Here is a 15,391-nt window from a genome sequence, read left to right on the forward strand (position 1 = left end):
CCCTGAATTCTGACAGCATCTGTGGAAAGAAAGGGGAGCTAACGTTTTGAGTCTGGATGACCCTTTGTCAAAGTTGACAACAAGACACCCAGACTCGAAGTGTTAGCTCCCTTTTCTCTCCACAGATGCTATCAGACCTGCTGAGATTGTCCATTATTATTCTGTTTTTGTTTCAGATTCCAGCATCTGCAGTAATTTGCTTTAATTTAGGCCCTGAATTCTCTCGGCATTATTAAAGGCCTGAACGGTGACATTATCCTGGAGATGCTTAACTCACTTGAGAGCATCATGTTGGCTGTATGTAAATAATTATGCCTAGAGGCGGCAGGTCAGTCTGGTGGTAATAGCCATTGTTACTTGGCAAACAACAGTTTGATTTGGAAACACTGCTTTCAGACAAGTCTATTTGATAAAGATGATGGCTTACCACCAGATCTGTTTCTATTTCTTCATACAACTCTTCAAGCAATCTCCCACGGTTCTGAAGAACAACACTGGCTTTATGCTGCCTTTGGTTCCAGTCTTTGAAGTAGCTTTCGTCCAGTTCTTTGTATGCCAGGCACAATGTCCGCAGCGTTTCTGCAGCGAAATACTGCAGGAAGCATATCAATTTTCACAACACAGTTCTGGAAGATGAAGCTTACCTTCAAGCTAGCATTGATTTACGCCACAATTTATGTGTGAAAAGATTATGGAAGATACAGTATTCCCTCTGCTGCCTGCCTCGACAATATTTCATAAGCAAGAGATGCTCTTTCTAATATGACATTTCTAATATTTGTGCTGAGACGTTAACACATTTATAATGAGGAATATTTACAGTACTCCAGGGAAAATGACAGTCGGAAAGTCAGACTTTTCCAGTGATTTTCAGAATTATGGAAAATATATTTAAAAGCTTACTTTAATCATTTGAAAATAATGAGTTTCGGTAACGCAAATTTTTTAATGCTATTCCACCCCATATTTTAAATGCAGGGCCAGCAGACACAATGGGCTGAATGGCCTCCTTCTGTGCCGCAATGTTTTCCCCTGTTTCTATGTTTAAAAGTATCCAGTGGCTCTAGTTGTCACACATCCCTCCCTCAGTGGGAACAGCAGGGTGGACTGAATCTCAATCAGTGTTGGCCAAAAACCAACTGACAGCGGCAATCGATTGGTGAGGCCATTCCTTCCCTCACTCCAAGCCGTAGTATTCCAGGGTCACAGAGCGCTTCAACTCTTAGACCAACAATGAACTGAGAAGCTACTCAGCAGCAGTCTTCAAAGTGATGTCAATATTGAGGCTTTGACTTGTTCTCGGGGCCCTATCGACGAGAGATAATTCTGACTCATTGGTGTTATTAAGTCACTCACTTGAAGCCTTTATTGACAGTTCCTTTCAAAATTTCAGGTGTAAATTCATTTTTAAATGGAAGATTCAAGCTTTCAAAATGGCCACAGGTGCCCAGCTAGCTACATAAAGTCAGGTCAGGTGACTAGTCACTGTTCTGTCAGGAACCAGTCAATAGACAAAATGCAAATGTGACAGTAGTACACAATCTTGACACAATAAGTGTACTGAGATATTATAATACTATCATCATCAAGATGCATTTATTCAAAATTTGCCTCATTGTTTACACTTGAGGTGACTACAATTTTATGAAATTCCTCCCCCCCCCACCCCCCCCACCCCCCCACCCCCCCCACCCCCCCCCCCACCCCCCCCACCCCCCCCCCACCCCCCCCCCCCCCCCACCCCCCCCACCCCCCCCACCCCCCCACCACCCCCCCCCACCCGGGAAAACTGTAAGTGATCAAGTCAGCAGCGGGAAGGTAACAAAACGGTAAACTCATTAGCAGTGAAAAGCTCATTGCCAGGTTTAATGCAAATGTAATTCAAATTGAATTAATGCTGCCTCCCCAATTTAATGAAACTCACATGTGCCTCGTGCGCCTTCATGAACCCGCCCAGTGAAAATCAGCGATTTAAATGTAGCTTAACTAGCTAGTATAAGAGTGTTTGGATTTGCATGAGACTGAGTCACAGCAAGGTGCATTGCTTTTGGAGAACATAGATGGGTAAATGGGCACTTTAACATTTATGTAAATGTAAATGGAATTCTCAGGTTTTTGCGATTCACTTTTCCCGCCGGCTGCGCACACTCACTCGCGGGTGTCTTGGTGTGTGGCGGTACAATGGAAAATCCGATTGACAAGCGGGGTTCGAATGGCGCACCGCCAAGAATCACATGGCTGGGGTCCGGAGAATCCAGTCCCTTTTATTTTGTGTTGAAATGTGGTCATCTTAAACTCTTAGGGGTGGCGCCTGAGGCAGGAAGGGCATAAATCCAAAGTATTGGGTCCAAACATTAAAGGGGCAGCTCATAGCCGAGGGACAGGGGGGACCACGCATTAACGTAACATCAATTTCCGAAGGAGGTGGAGCCTGTGAACGCTGCCTTGAAAGAGAGGAAGAAGTTTTGGCCCAATGGGAATCATTCACCCTGTATTCCTTCATCCTCGAGCACTGGAGGGTGTCAGCATAGCACTGCCAACTTATAACTGGATTAGACGACGTGGGTCTCCTGCCATGTGATTCAGCGATAAGCCCATGTCACCTATTTTGTGGGAAATTACTGCCACGTGATTGTGTCTAGGCAGCCGCATCCTTCTCGTGCCAAATTCCCAATTATTTCTGGGCTCTCCAGCACAGGGAGTGAAAGCCGGACAAAATCCAGCCCTGGGTCTCAATCTTACTGAGATCTAAATAATAATTATTATAGACAGTGCGCTTGCACTCAATATCATTGTCAGTGCTTTAGAATTGTTTTGAAATTCTGCATGCAAAAATTCAAGTGTTTTTTTAATTAATTTACTTTCAAGTAGAAGGGCTGTTTGCACAAATTGGCTTTTGTTCCATTGAGTATGGGCCAAAAATGATCAACTTGCATTTCGATAGCTTCTTTAACATAGTAAAACATCCCAAAGTTCTTCACAAAAGCGTTATCTGACATGATTTGACATTGAGGAACATAAGGAGAAAAGGGGAAATAAAATCATCCGACCATAAGATGTCGGAGCAGAAGTAGGCCATTCCGCCCATCGAGTCTGCTCCGCCATTCAATGAGACTAAAACTGATCTGGTATGATAATCCTCAGCTCCAACTTCCTGTCTCATCCCCAAAACACTGCCCAGTCTTTACAGCCCTCTGTGGTAAAGAATTCCACAGATTCGCTACCCTCCTCATCTCAGTCTTAAATGATGGGCTTGCAATCAGAGATTCCACCAAAATGAGCACACACGAGGACCACTGTATTCTTTAAAAAAAAGGAATGCCGTCTGCTTGAAATCTAGGGTGGGATGTCCCGTCCAACACGCCCATGTTTTTCGGCGGCAGAAGCGGCCCCCAGTGGGATTTACAAACTCGGCCATTGTCAACGGGATTTCCCAGTCACTGCACTCATCATCATCAGGAGACTCATGCGTCGGTGGGACCACAATATCTCGCCAGTGTGAATAGTTGGCAACCCAGTAGTTGAGGCAGTTTCATTTTTGCTCTACCTTGATGCAATTAATAATATTCCTAAAAAGCGGACCCCTAACAGCACTGCCGGTTGAAAGTGAGCTCATTTGGGTGATCTCCAGACACCATTATTATGGTGAATATATTGTGGCGTCAGGGTCACTGTCATGTGTGAATTCCAAGCAATTGGGATAAAGGACTCCTATGTCAGACTCCAATTTATTGACTACAGCTCCACCTTCAACACCATAATCCCAGCCAAGTTCATATCAAAGCTCCAAAACCTAGAACTTGGCACCTCACTCTGCAACTGGATCCTCAAATTTCTGACCCATAGACCACAATCAGTAAGGATAAATAACAACACCTCTCCCATGATAGTCCTCCATACCAGGGCCCTGCAAGGCTGCATACTTAGCTCCCTACTATACTCCCTATACATACACGACTGCGTGGCAAATTTGGCTTCAACTCCCATCTACAAGTTTGCTGATGACATGACCGTAGTGGGTCGGATCTCGAACAATGATGAGTCAGAAAACAGGAGGGAGATAGAGAACCTACTGTAATGACAACAATCTCTCCCTCAATGTCAACAAAACTAAAGAGCTAGTCATTGACTTCAGGAAGCAAAGTATCGTGCACATCCCTGTCTGCATCAATGGGGCCGAGGTGGAGATGGTTGACAGCTTCAAATTCCTAGGTGTGAACATCACCAACAATCAGCCCTGGTCTACCCATGCCAACGTTACGACCAAGAAAGCACAACAGCGCCTACACTTTCTCAGGAAACTAAGGAAATTTGGCATGTCCACATTGACTGTTACCAACTTTTACAGATACACCATAGAAAGCATTGTATCTGGCTGCATCACAGTCTGGTATGGCAACTGCTCAGCCCAAGACTGTAAGAAACCACAGAGAGTCGTGAACGCAGACTAGACCATAACTTGAACCCGCCTCCCATCCACTGACTGTCTACACCTCCCGCTGCCTTGGGAAAGCAGGAAGCATAATCAAAGACCCCTCCTACCCAGCTTATTCGCTCTTCCAACTTCTTCCATCGGGCAAGAGATACAAAATTCTCAGAACACACACTAACAGATTCAATAAGAGCTTCTTCCCTGCTGTTACCAGACTCCTAAACGACCCTCTCATGGACTGATCTGATCTCTTCACACATCTTCTTTGCTGAGTAGTACCGCACTCCTGTACGCTTCACAGCTCGTCAGTGCAGGAAGAGATCGGAGTGCCATTTTTAAATGCTGCCCTGATCTCTGGACCCCCCCTGGAATTCCTCACCACAGACTCTGGAAGCCCCCCCCCCCCCCCCCCCCCCCCCCCCCCCCCACAACCTTACCTCTTAAGGTCAGGGCACCCCAGCACCTGATTCCTGGTACGGGAAACCTGGCACCCCGATACCTTGACACTGCCAGCCTGGCAGTGCCACCTGGGCACCCTGGCAGTTAAATCACACGAGGTGGTTCGAGCGTCGCAAATCCCTCTCGCGAGTTTCAACCGCCTCATCACGTCGCCGGGTCGGGCACAACAAGGTCATTCAATCACACCCATGTGTTCTCAGATATTAAAGATCTTAAATCCCCAATTTAATCAGTCTGATGTTCGAGTTGTACAGGACTACCTGAGCAGTAACAATGCTCCTGATTTGAACTCTCCCTGATTTGAAATCTAGCAGAATTGAAGTTAAAATGACTGCGGCCAGTCTCTCCGATCCTGTTGCTTCCTCGCTGTGTCCTGCTTTTAACCCACCTTTTGAGTAGGCGAAGAAGACACCATAGGACAGCAGGGGAGGATAGATTTTAAATATGCCCCACCCCTCCTGTCGCAGAATTGCCATTCTCGCCCTTTGGCAGGTAGTAGATCTGGATGGATTTTGGACAAGGGATAAGTGTGGACCGACTGGGAAGACCTGCAATGTTGCTGGACCCCTGTATTCGTTGTCTCTTTTGGGCCTGACAACTATCATGTCTGTCTACTCCCCCACCACCAACCCCCACCCAATTTCCCCACTTAAAATCGGGACCACTCATTTCTAAATCAAGCTGCTGGCATTTCAGTGATGATGTGGGTAAAGAGCTTTAAGTCGGCTCATAAACGTTTATAATTCCCCTGTGACAGAGACCCCCCCCCCCACCATCATTAAACATTCACTGCGATGATTGCATTACAAGAGGCCACTGCAATGAGTTCACTTTAAGTTGGCAGTGCTGCTGGGGATTGTTCTTTGTGATCATACGTGCATTACTTTGTGAAGGTCTGTAACCTAACAACATCCAGAGTAAAATGTGCGCCAGAAAATATCAATCAATTTATCAGTTCAATGCGACCAGACAGTTCTCAACCTGTGAGCTCCTCAGTTTCCCGTATAACACACGGAAACGGAATAGGTTTCGTCAACTTAACATTCAGAGAATTGTTGAAATTATAACATGAGAACACTTAAAGGAGAAGCTTAAAACCAAAGACCATTTCCACTCCTCCTGATCTCTGAACACATCTAACGACTGCTAAAATTTTCACTGATGCCAGAGTGGGATCACAGTCCTCAAAGATTCCGATAGTCATCGGGTCACACAGAACAGAGCCCTTCAGCCCATCGAGTCCGTACCAACAAAACTGCACTAAGTCTATACTCATCCCACTTTCCAGTCCTTGGCCCATAGCCTTGAATGTTGTCAGGTGCTCATCCATGTACCTTTTAAATATTGTGAAGGTTCCCGCTTCTATTACGCCCCCAGGCAGTTCATTCCAAATTCCCACCACCCTCTGGATGAAGAAAGCTTTCCTCAAATCCCCTCTAAACTTCCTGCTCCTCACCTTAAAATTATGTCCCCTCATTATTGACCTGTCAACTGAGCAGGGACAACTGCTTCCTATCCACCCTGTCCAAACCCCTCCTAATCTTATACACCTCAGTCAGGTCCCCTCTCTGCTTTCTCTGCTCTAAAGGAAACAACCTAAGCCTATTCAGCCTCTCTTCAAGGTTCAAATACTCCATCCCAGGCAACATCCTGGTGAATCTCCTTTGCATCCTATCTGGTGCAATCGCATCCTTCCTATAGCAAGCCTGAACACGGGTGGGGGGGGGGGGGGGGGAATAAAAATTAGCAGCCTTACATCGAGTGCCATTTGAGTGCTCTCCTTGTGGGGGCACTTGGGACAAAGCCTTTCATAGATCACCGCATCTGCTCCTTTGCAGTACAGTTTAATCTTCCCTTCTGAATCTTCCACTGCAGAGAAAAAAGTGCTCAGGGTGAATTCACAACATCAGTCTTCTGAGATTAGGCTCAAGATGACAAGTAACAGAGGAAATTTTGAATTAGAACCATAGAATTCCTGCAGTGCAGAAGGAGGTCATTCAGCCCATCGAGTCTGCATCACCCTCTGAAAGAGCGCCCTACCTGGGACCACTTCCCCATCCTATCACCGCAACCCCACCGATGGTACAATAAGGGGCAATTTAGCATGGCCAATCCACCTAACCTGCACATCTTTGTACAGCAAGGGGCAATTTAGCATGGCCAATCCACCTAACCTGCACATCCTTGGATTGTGGGAGGAGCACCCGGAGGAAACCCATGCAGGCACGGAGAGAATGTACAAATTCCACAGTCACCCACAGCTGGAATTGAACCTGGGACCCTGGCACTGTGAGGCAGCAGTGCTAATCACTGTGCCACTGCTCTATATCAGATCCATATCACAAAGTGTGGTGCATTCCAGACAGGCTTTTTCTTAAGGAAATGGCACAACAAAGAGCTTGCTTTTGTAGTGCAGCCATCTGAGATGGCCACCAGCAAAGGACCATGGGAATTATGGCCAATCCAGGACTCAGACAGATACAGAGCTTCTGTGTATTTGAAACGCAGGTAGCTAGACCTGATCGAAACCCCCGCTCATTTGCATTTTAATGGCCCGTTCCCCAGAACAATAGGACTCCAATCAAGAAACCGGTACAGCCACAGACTGATCGGCGGCACTCCCTTTACTCAGAGAGCCCAATTGCCAAGGTCAATGACCTCTAAGGACCCGCTCAGCCACTAAGGCACCCGCCCCTTTATTGGCCAAAATTGAAGGCAGTGATCGAAGCCCTGTCGAATTATTGGGTCCAAGATTAAGGACTGCCCCAAACAGCGTGAAATCCTAGAGGGATAAAATGGGACACAGCCATGTGTTCAGTCTCTTTTGGACCCGGCCTGTGCCAGCCCCTTCTGAATCCAGCACGTGTCAGCCAATTATAACAGGAACAGCCAGCCAAGTTCAGGACCAACCATCGCTTCCTGACAGATGAGCCCAGCAGAGGCAGAGCCACTTCTTCAAACCAGCCACGTGAAATCAAGATAAAGACCTTATCCATCTGCACAGTACCAGTCCCCCTGAAGTTAAGTATAGGTTATTGTAGCTGATAGGTGTAGTTTAACTTGTAGTAGATATTGTGCTTGCATGTCGAAGTAACCCTTGTGTGTAAATAAACCATCTTTGAACTGGAACTGACTAACTGGTTGTGTGGTCATTTGACCGATATACGGGAAAGCCTTGTGGTTCAGTGAGAGAAATAGAAACACCCACAGTATTGGCGACGCTGTTGGGGCATAACATCATGTCATAAAATGAGCCTCAGTATCATATTGGCGACTCTAAAGAGCAACATTATTGGTGACGCTGGTGGGATAGTATTCCGATTGGCAACAGTAGGTAAATCATTTCTGGCTTTCTGGTTCTAGTCGAGCTCCAGGGATTTGGGACGTTGAAACTAAACAGTTGGCTACATCCTCACATGAGGAAGAGTGCTTTACTTCGCTGCAATACAGCTTTTCTGAGAGAGAAAAATTCCATATAAACGAATAAACTTTCAGCTTTGATGCCCAACATGTGCTAAGTTAGCGAGTGGAGGTTGATTGGACAAAGCAACAGATGCAAGTCCATTTTAACATTATACTTCCTATTGTTCCGTTTATATAAAACTATGATCTCCCAAAACGTCATGGCTATGTTTGGGAAGTGGTCCTGAAACAGATAATAGGCCTCATCTGTGGAAATGCAAAGCATTCAGACATTGGCCTGGACCAAGATAGTAATCAGTGCACCACCCAGCACATGGACATTAGGTGCCAGGTTTATGCCAGTAAAACAGGCAGTGTTAATTAATTTTTAAGACAAATAGACTGGTAATTTATTGGTCGGTATCAACAAATGTCAATGAAAGCTGTTGGACTGCTGTGAAAAACCGACTGTTTCATTAACACACATCATGTCTGATCTGGCCTACATATCCTACAGACCTGCACTGTACAGTTAACTCCTAATGCTCTTGTAGTGTTAACAGGCCATTGGGTTAGAATCATGGAATCATCAAAGGTTACTGATGCGACCATCAATTCACGCGAGACAGAGAGTGGATATAAACTGTGGCTTTAATCAACTAGAACAGAGCCTGCCTGTGACTGATCTGCTAGAGAGAGCCGCCTACAGGGCTGCTGCTCTTTATACCTCCCCTCAAGGGCAACAGCGTGATACAGAGTAATACATGGTGAATGGTTCATACAATACGTTCACCACAGTTACATTGTTTTCCGTGTCAGCTATAATAGAGTTATCCAGCCTAATCCTACTTTCCAGCCCTTGGTCTGTAGTCCTGTATTTCACTGCACTTTGAGTGCGTATCTAAGTGTTTTTTTCTTTAAGTGTGATGAGGGTTTCTGCCTTTACCACCCTTTCAGTCAATGAATTCCACACTTTGCATGAAAATATCCTTTAGAACACCACTCTGATCCTCTTATTAATTGCTTTAAATCGCTGCCACAACCCTCCACCTCCCCCCACAACCCTGGTTATTGATCTGTCTTCTAAGAGAAATAGTTCCTTCCACTCTGTCATCATTTTATGCATTTCAGTTAAATCTCACCTCAACCTAATTTGTTCCACAGAAAACAACAGCAGCCCGGGCAATCTTTCCTCAATGCTGACATTTTCCAGTTCTGGCAGCAACCTCATTAATCCCCTCTGTACTCTTTCTAATGTGAACACAGCCTGTAATGTGTGCGTTGCCGGGGCAATTGGGATGGACAATAGACGTCATCGGCATTGCCCACATATCAAGGACAAATTTTAAAACAAAACATATACAAAATGTGTCTGCCAATATCTCTGACAGGAGTAATTAGGGGCGGAATTCTCCAGCCTTTTCTCTGGCAGGTTTTCCCATGATGGATGCGACTCCCCCTTGGGATCTTCAGATTGCGCTGAAGCCAACGGTGATTTACGTTCTTCGCCTGTGCCACCGTCGGGGAATCCGCCGCGGTGGTTGACTTGGGGGGGGGGACTGGAAGATCTCGGCAGCGGGAAGGGCTGGAGAATTCTTCCCTGGGCTCCTGTCACAGAGTAATCGGATTGGAGGATTTGAAAGGAAAGCACCATGTTGAGATGGACTATGGGATTGGCAGAGGAACGAGAGGCGATCTCTGCCATGGCTGCATAGTTAAGGAAAGACAGGATGCAAAATCAAAAAAAAACAACTTTCATTGAAAGGAAGTTTCACCTTACAGTAAAAGACCTTCTATTGGGAAACGAGCAATAATGATCCCTCGAATCCGTTGTCTATCAGGGTGCTTGAGGTGCAGGCCTCATTGGTTAGGGAATAGGATAGGAACGTTAGGGATATAAATTTACAGTGCTAGGGGATAGAATAGGGAATGGAACTGACTGGGTTGTTCCACACAGAGACAGCATGGACTTCATGGCTGAATGGCCTCCTTCTGTGCCAGAATGACTCCAAAAGTGGAAATGCATTTTATTCTTTAGTTGTCTGTTGTTAGCTACTCACAGATAACAGACATTCTCTTCCGGAAGCTGTTGAAGTCCAGTATCGCCAGCATTGTGTACGTCCTCTGCACTCCCAGCTCACTAATGGTTATTGTGTCCTGCGTGCGTGACAGAAACACGTAACCAAAATTTCTTGCCGCAGTGACCAGAGCCCCTTCATCCGGGGAAGCGGCTTGGTATGCAAGCTGACCTTGAAGTAAGACAAACAGGAAAAGTTCAATGTCCAAACATGGCCTGGAATAGATTCAGAAATTCTGTCAAATCAACTTTCTGAGTTCCCATTGAACACCGGTGAACTTTTTTAGTAATGGTTATTAATCGTGTCCAGTACTGAAAGTTTTCTGCAGATTAGAACAGGGAGGTCCAAACTGAAAGGAAAACCTAAAATAGTCCAGTTATCCCACTTCACCAAGGCCCAATTTCTGCTGCTAATCTCATCCTTTTCTATTAAAAAAAAGGTAAAGCAGGAAAACTGTGATGGTGAATCCATGCCAATAGGCGGAATTTTCTCCTCTGTGTAGAGGGCTGGATGAGGCAAGGAAACCAACCTGCAGCTCGCTGGCTGCACAGCCAGCTTTGCGCAGAACGAAAAAATAAAATGGAGGCATACGCCGTGAATCCCGACATTCTGGCTTGCTTTTTAAAAGGTGCCCGGACCTCCGATATAATAAGCAGGAACCTCACTACGCCACTATTTGCGGGGTGGGGGGAGGGGGGTGGAGAGCAAGGAAAATGTGAAACCGATATCTCGCCGGCGAGATTCTCGTTTTCCAGCTCTCCTGGAACTTTGCGCCCGTGTCGCCATTTGCGTCTGCGACCAACTCGGGCGCAAAATCCCCCGCCTTGGTTTTCTGTATCATGTTGTAGTTGTTCTATTTACCCGATGGAGAAGCAACCTCAGTAATGTAAAATAAAATTAGGCAGTTGTAACTAATTTTAACAAACACGAGGGCCCGGAGGTTGACTCAAACTCTTCAAAAATGGCAGACGGCTCCCAATTCTGGGATTCCCGGTCCCATAACGGGGCTTCCTAACTTTCCTGAGTGCCTTAATAAAAACATAATAACTAGGAGCAGGAGTAGGCCATCTGGCCCCTCGGGCCTGCTCCGCCATTCAATTAGATCTTGGTTGATCTTTTTGTGGACTCAGCTCCACTTACCCACCCGCTCACCAGAACCTTTTATTCCTTTCCTGTTCAAAAATCTATCTACCTTTGCCTTGAAAATATTTAACAAGGTAGCCGCAACTGCTTCACTGGGCAGGGAATTCCACAGATTCACGACCCTTTGGGTGAAGAGGTTCCTCCTCAACTCAGTCCTAAATCTGCGCCCCCCCCCCCCCCCCCACTCAAAGTGTATGAACTGGTACATGTCAAAAGTCCACATCCAGCACTCCCAACCCAGACAGCTCTATTGTGGGGGACAGGCATCTCCCACTCCTCCACAATTTTCATGGAGTCAGGCCAGGTTTTAAAGAGTTGCAGTTCACAGCTCCTCGGAGGAGTCTTTACCCTTGTCTACATGAGGGGACCTTTTGAAGGTAAGTTCAATATGTCCTCCTCATGCCCCCTATTCCAAGTTCTGCCCTTTCACACACCCCATGACCCCTCATGCCTCGTATGTCAAGGTCTGCCCTTCCACCTATCCCATGGCCCCTCTTGCCCCCAATAACAAGCAATGCCACTGCCATGCCCATTAACCCACAATACATTGTCTAGAACCAATAAATCTTATGGTGTATAATTCCTTGTGAAAAACAAGTGTTAACAAGTAATTCATTCATAACTTTCACCTATGTTGAAAAAACAGTTGTTGCACTACAAGCTAACAGAAGTGTCAATCATCCGGACCCTTTAATTGTCTATCACAAATCCTTGAAACCACTTAACCTGTGTGAACAAACATTGTGAAATTGACAGCAAAGATCAGACAGCCTAAGCTGTCAATCAATGTTTCCTTTGTGGCACACGTTTTAGCGCCGTATTGGATGTCTAGGCTCTCGGACAAGCCTATGTTATAAGGCTTGACTGTGAGCCCAGGAAACCATTCAGTTTGTTGAAACAGCGATACAGCATCTTTTAAACACTTTATTGTTGTCATTCCTTTAAAATTGAGAGTGCCCAATGCATTTTTTCCAATTAAAGGGCAATTTAGCGTGGTCAATCCACCTACCCTGCACATCTTTGTGTTGTGGGGGTGAAACCCATGAAACACGGGGAGAATGTGCAAACTCCATACGGACAGTGACCCAGGGCTGGGATCAAACCTGGGATCTCGGCACCAGGGCTAACTGTTTTTTCTCTCTTCGTCTACATTTGCTTTACTATGTATGGAGGCTATTATTTTATCAGCCATTGTGTTGACCTGACACAGCTTTTGGAAAAAAGATTTTGCCCCACCTGCAGCCAACTGTACATTATGTAGCTGCACCTTATTAATCCTGGTGAATCCCTTCCTGTCTCTACTTGCAGGGACCCATCTAGACTGAGCATTCACCTTGCAGATTAAATAAGGCACTCCCCACCAAGGTATTGAAACTATTTGCTTAGTACCTTTCGAACTTGAATTTTAGCATGGGATAATATTTGACCCTCAAAAGCTAAATTAATGAGGTTGTTTTTTATTTATTCAGAGCTTTGACAAAGGGTCATCTGGACTCGAAACGTTAGCTCTTTTCTTTCCCTACAAATGCTGCCAGACCTGCTGAGATTTTTCAGTATTTTCTCTTTGGTTTTTATTTATTTATTGGATGTGGACGTCAATGGCTGGGCCACCATTTATTGGCCATCCCTAATTGCCCTTGAATTGGTTAGGCGTGCTGGGCCATTTCAGAGGGCATTTAAGAATCAACACATTGGTGCAGATCTGGAGTCACAAGTAGGCCAGGCCTTGGCAGATTCCCAAAAGGACATTAACGACCCAGATGGGTTTTCCACGACATTCGGCAATGGTTGGACTTTTAATTGCAAATTTGTATTGAATTGACATTACACCATCTGCTGTGGTGGGATTCAAACCCCTGAGCATTATATTGGGTTTCAGGATTACTAGTCCAGCGACAATACCACTACACCACGGCCTCCCCTTACAAAGGGACCTGAATTCCTCATTTCTGTCCATGTTTCTCGCTTCAGTATTTTGCATGTATTGGCTTTGTTTGAGTGTTGCTCTTCTTTAATCATATCAGACATTTTCTGTCTTCATTTGAGTACTTGGTTAGTTTGGGGAAGGGGTGAGCGGTGAGCCACTAAAAGGCCCTTTCACTTTGGCAGGACAGTAAAATCCCGTCAGTATAAAGGTTTTCCCTTGGTTTCTCCGGTGGAATTAGATGCTGATGACAGAGATCTGGCCTGCTGACAGTAGAATCATTGGGAGCCCCACATCTCTCCCGTTGACAGAATTAAGTGCCCGGGCAGTGTCAGGCCTTCGCCAGAATTTCAGACTCCAAGGATTGAAATCTCACCAGCAATCAACAATAAGGCCAGGATTAAAATCCTACGCGCCTGCAAACCCCTTGCCCGGGAGAATTCCACCCAATGTATTTCTAATGCCTGCGCCCTGGACAAGCTACTGCCCAGCTAAAGCAGTGTTCACATTGCAATGACCAGTTTGTCTATAGTTTGTTACCCAAGCTGCCTTTCTGAAACTGTGGGATCACAGCGATGAATATTTGAAAGCAGAATTGTGAGGGCCGATTGCACAAATAAACTTCTCTGATGTGGAGCATCACCCAACGGGAGCACTTATCAGCAAATGATTGCAATTACCTCAGAATTTGCTAATTATTTAATCCCAGCAGCGAGCACCAGCTTCTGCCTGTTGTGTGCACCTGAAATACCCGCCCTATTCTCTAAACTTTGAAATCGTAACAGCAACTTCTCTTCAGCCTTTAAGTGACAGAAGTGCAGCAGGGTAGCATGGTGGTTAGCATAAATGCTTCACAGCTCCAGGGTCCCAGGTTCGATTCCCGGCTGGGTCACTGTCTGTGTGGAGTCTGCACGTCCTCCCCCTGTGTGCGTGGGTTTCCTCCGGGTGCTCCGGTTTCCTCCCACAGTCCAAAGATGTGCGGGTTAGGTGGATTGGCCATGCTAAATTGCCTGTAGTGTCCTAATAAAAGTAAGATTAAGGGGGGGGGGTTGTTGGGTTACGGTATAGGGTGGATACGTGGGTTTGAGTAGGGTGATCATGGCTCGGCACAACATTGAGGGCCGAAGGGCCTGTTCTGTGCTGTACTGTTCTATGTTCTATGTTCTAAGTGCTGTTAAAACCATCTTTGTGTCAAAGGACATTTTTCTCTAAATGGTAAAATTGCTACCAAAATTTGTTTTGCTTCATTAAAGTCAAAATATCCCCACTTACATATATGAGAAGAACAAGAAGTCTTACACACCAGGTTAAAGTCTAACAGGTTTGTTTCGAATCACTAGCTTTCGGAGCGCAGCTCCTTCCCTCACCTGAGGAAGGAGCTGCGCTCCGAAAGCTAGTGATTAGAAACAAAAGCTGTTGGATTTTAACCTGGTGTTGTAAGACCTCTTACTCTGCCCACCCTAGTCCAACGCCGACATCTCCATGTCATGTATGAGAAGAATATAGGAAATCGGGCAGTCCTTGGAGTATAAAGAGCTAATTAATGCAAAAATTAAGAGAACCTATTTATCACTGAAGAAATATTCTGTTTGCATTTCGAGCAGTATTCTGCGTAAACATCAGTAAAATTCAACAGTCACTAAACAGAGACAATTCAAACTCACCATTTTTCTCCTCCACCATCACCGTGTGACAAACAGCCAGTAATTTGAAGAATTCATGCACTCCAGGGTCGCTCCCTGATCGGATCAGCTCCACAAGTGAACTGTCGTGAAACGTCAGCTTTCCATCGGCGAACGTGTTCCAGCTAAAGTCAACGACCTGTAAACACACCAGTGACTTTCTCAATGTGGGGTGAGGCGAGTGGCTCAATAATTGATGAACGCTGGTTGAAGTGGAGAATTATGGGATAAGAACTGAAATGCATTGTATGACAGTTGATATTCCACTTCT

At 45.7% G+C, this 15,391-nt stretch overlaps 1 protein-coding gene across 2 annotated transcripts in view; it reads right to left on the reverse strand.

The window, feature by feature from the left end:
* The window catches only part of LOC119953191 (phospholipid-transporting ATPase IC-like), a 139,781-nt gene that overhangs the window by 36,990 nt on the left and 87,400 nt on the right, over positions 1 to 15,391 (reverse strand). For both annotated transcript variants that reach the window (XM_038777182.1, XM_038777181.1), the window contains 4 exons: positions 15,103 to 15,259; positions 10,354 to 10,542; positions 6,648 to 6,760; positions 428 to 592 (listed from right to left, as the gene is read on the reverse strand). In XM_038777182.1, coding sequence (XP_038633110.1) covers positions 428 to 592; positions 6,648 to 6,760; positions 10,354 to 10,542; positions 15,103 to 15,259 — 624 coding nt within the window. The remainder of the gene's footprint in view (positions 1 to 427; positions 593 to 6,647; positions 6,761 to 10,353; positions 10,543 to 15,102; positions 15,260 to 15,391) is intronic.

The sequence above is a fragment of the Scyliorhinus canicula genome, chromosome 18 (assembly GCF_902713615.1).
Source record: "Scyliorhinus canicula chromosome 18, sScyCan1.1, whole genome shotgun sequence".
NCBI classification, from domain to species: Eukaryota; Metazoa; Chordata; class Chondrichthyes; order Carcharhiniformes; family Scyliorhinidae; genus Scyliorhinus; species Scyliorhinus canicula.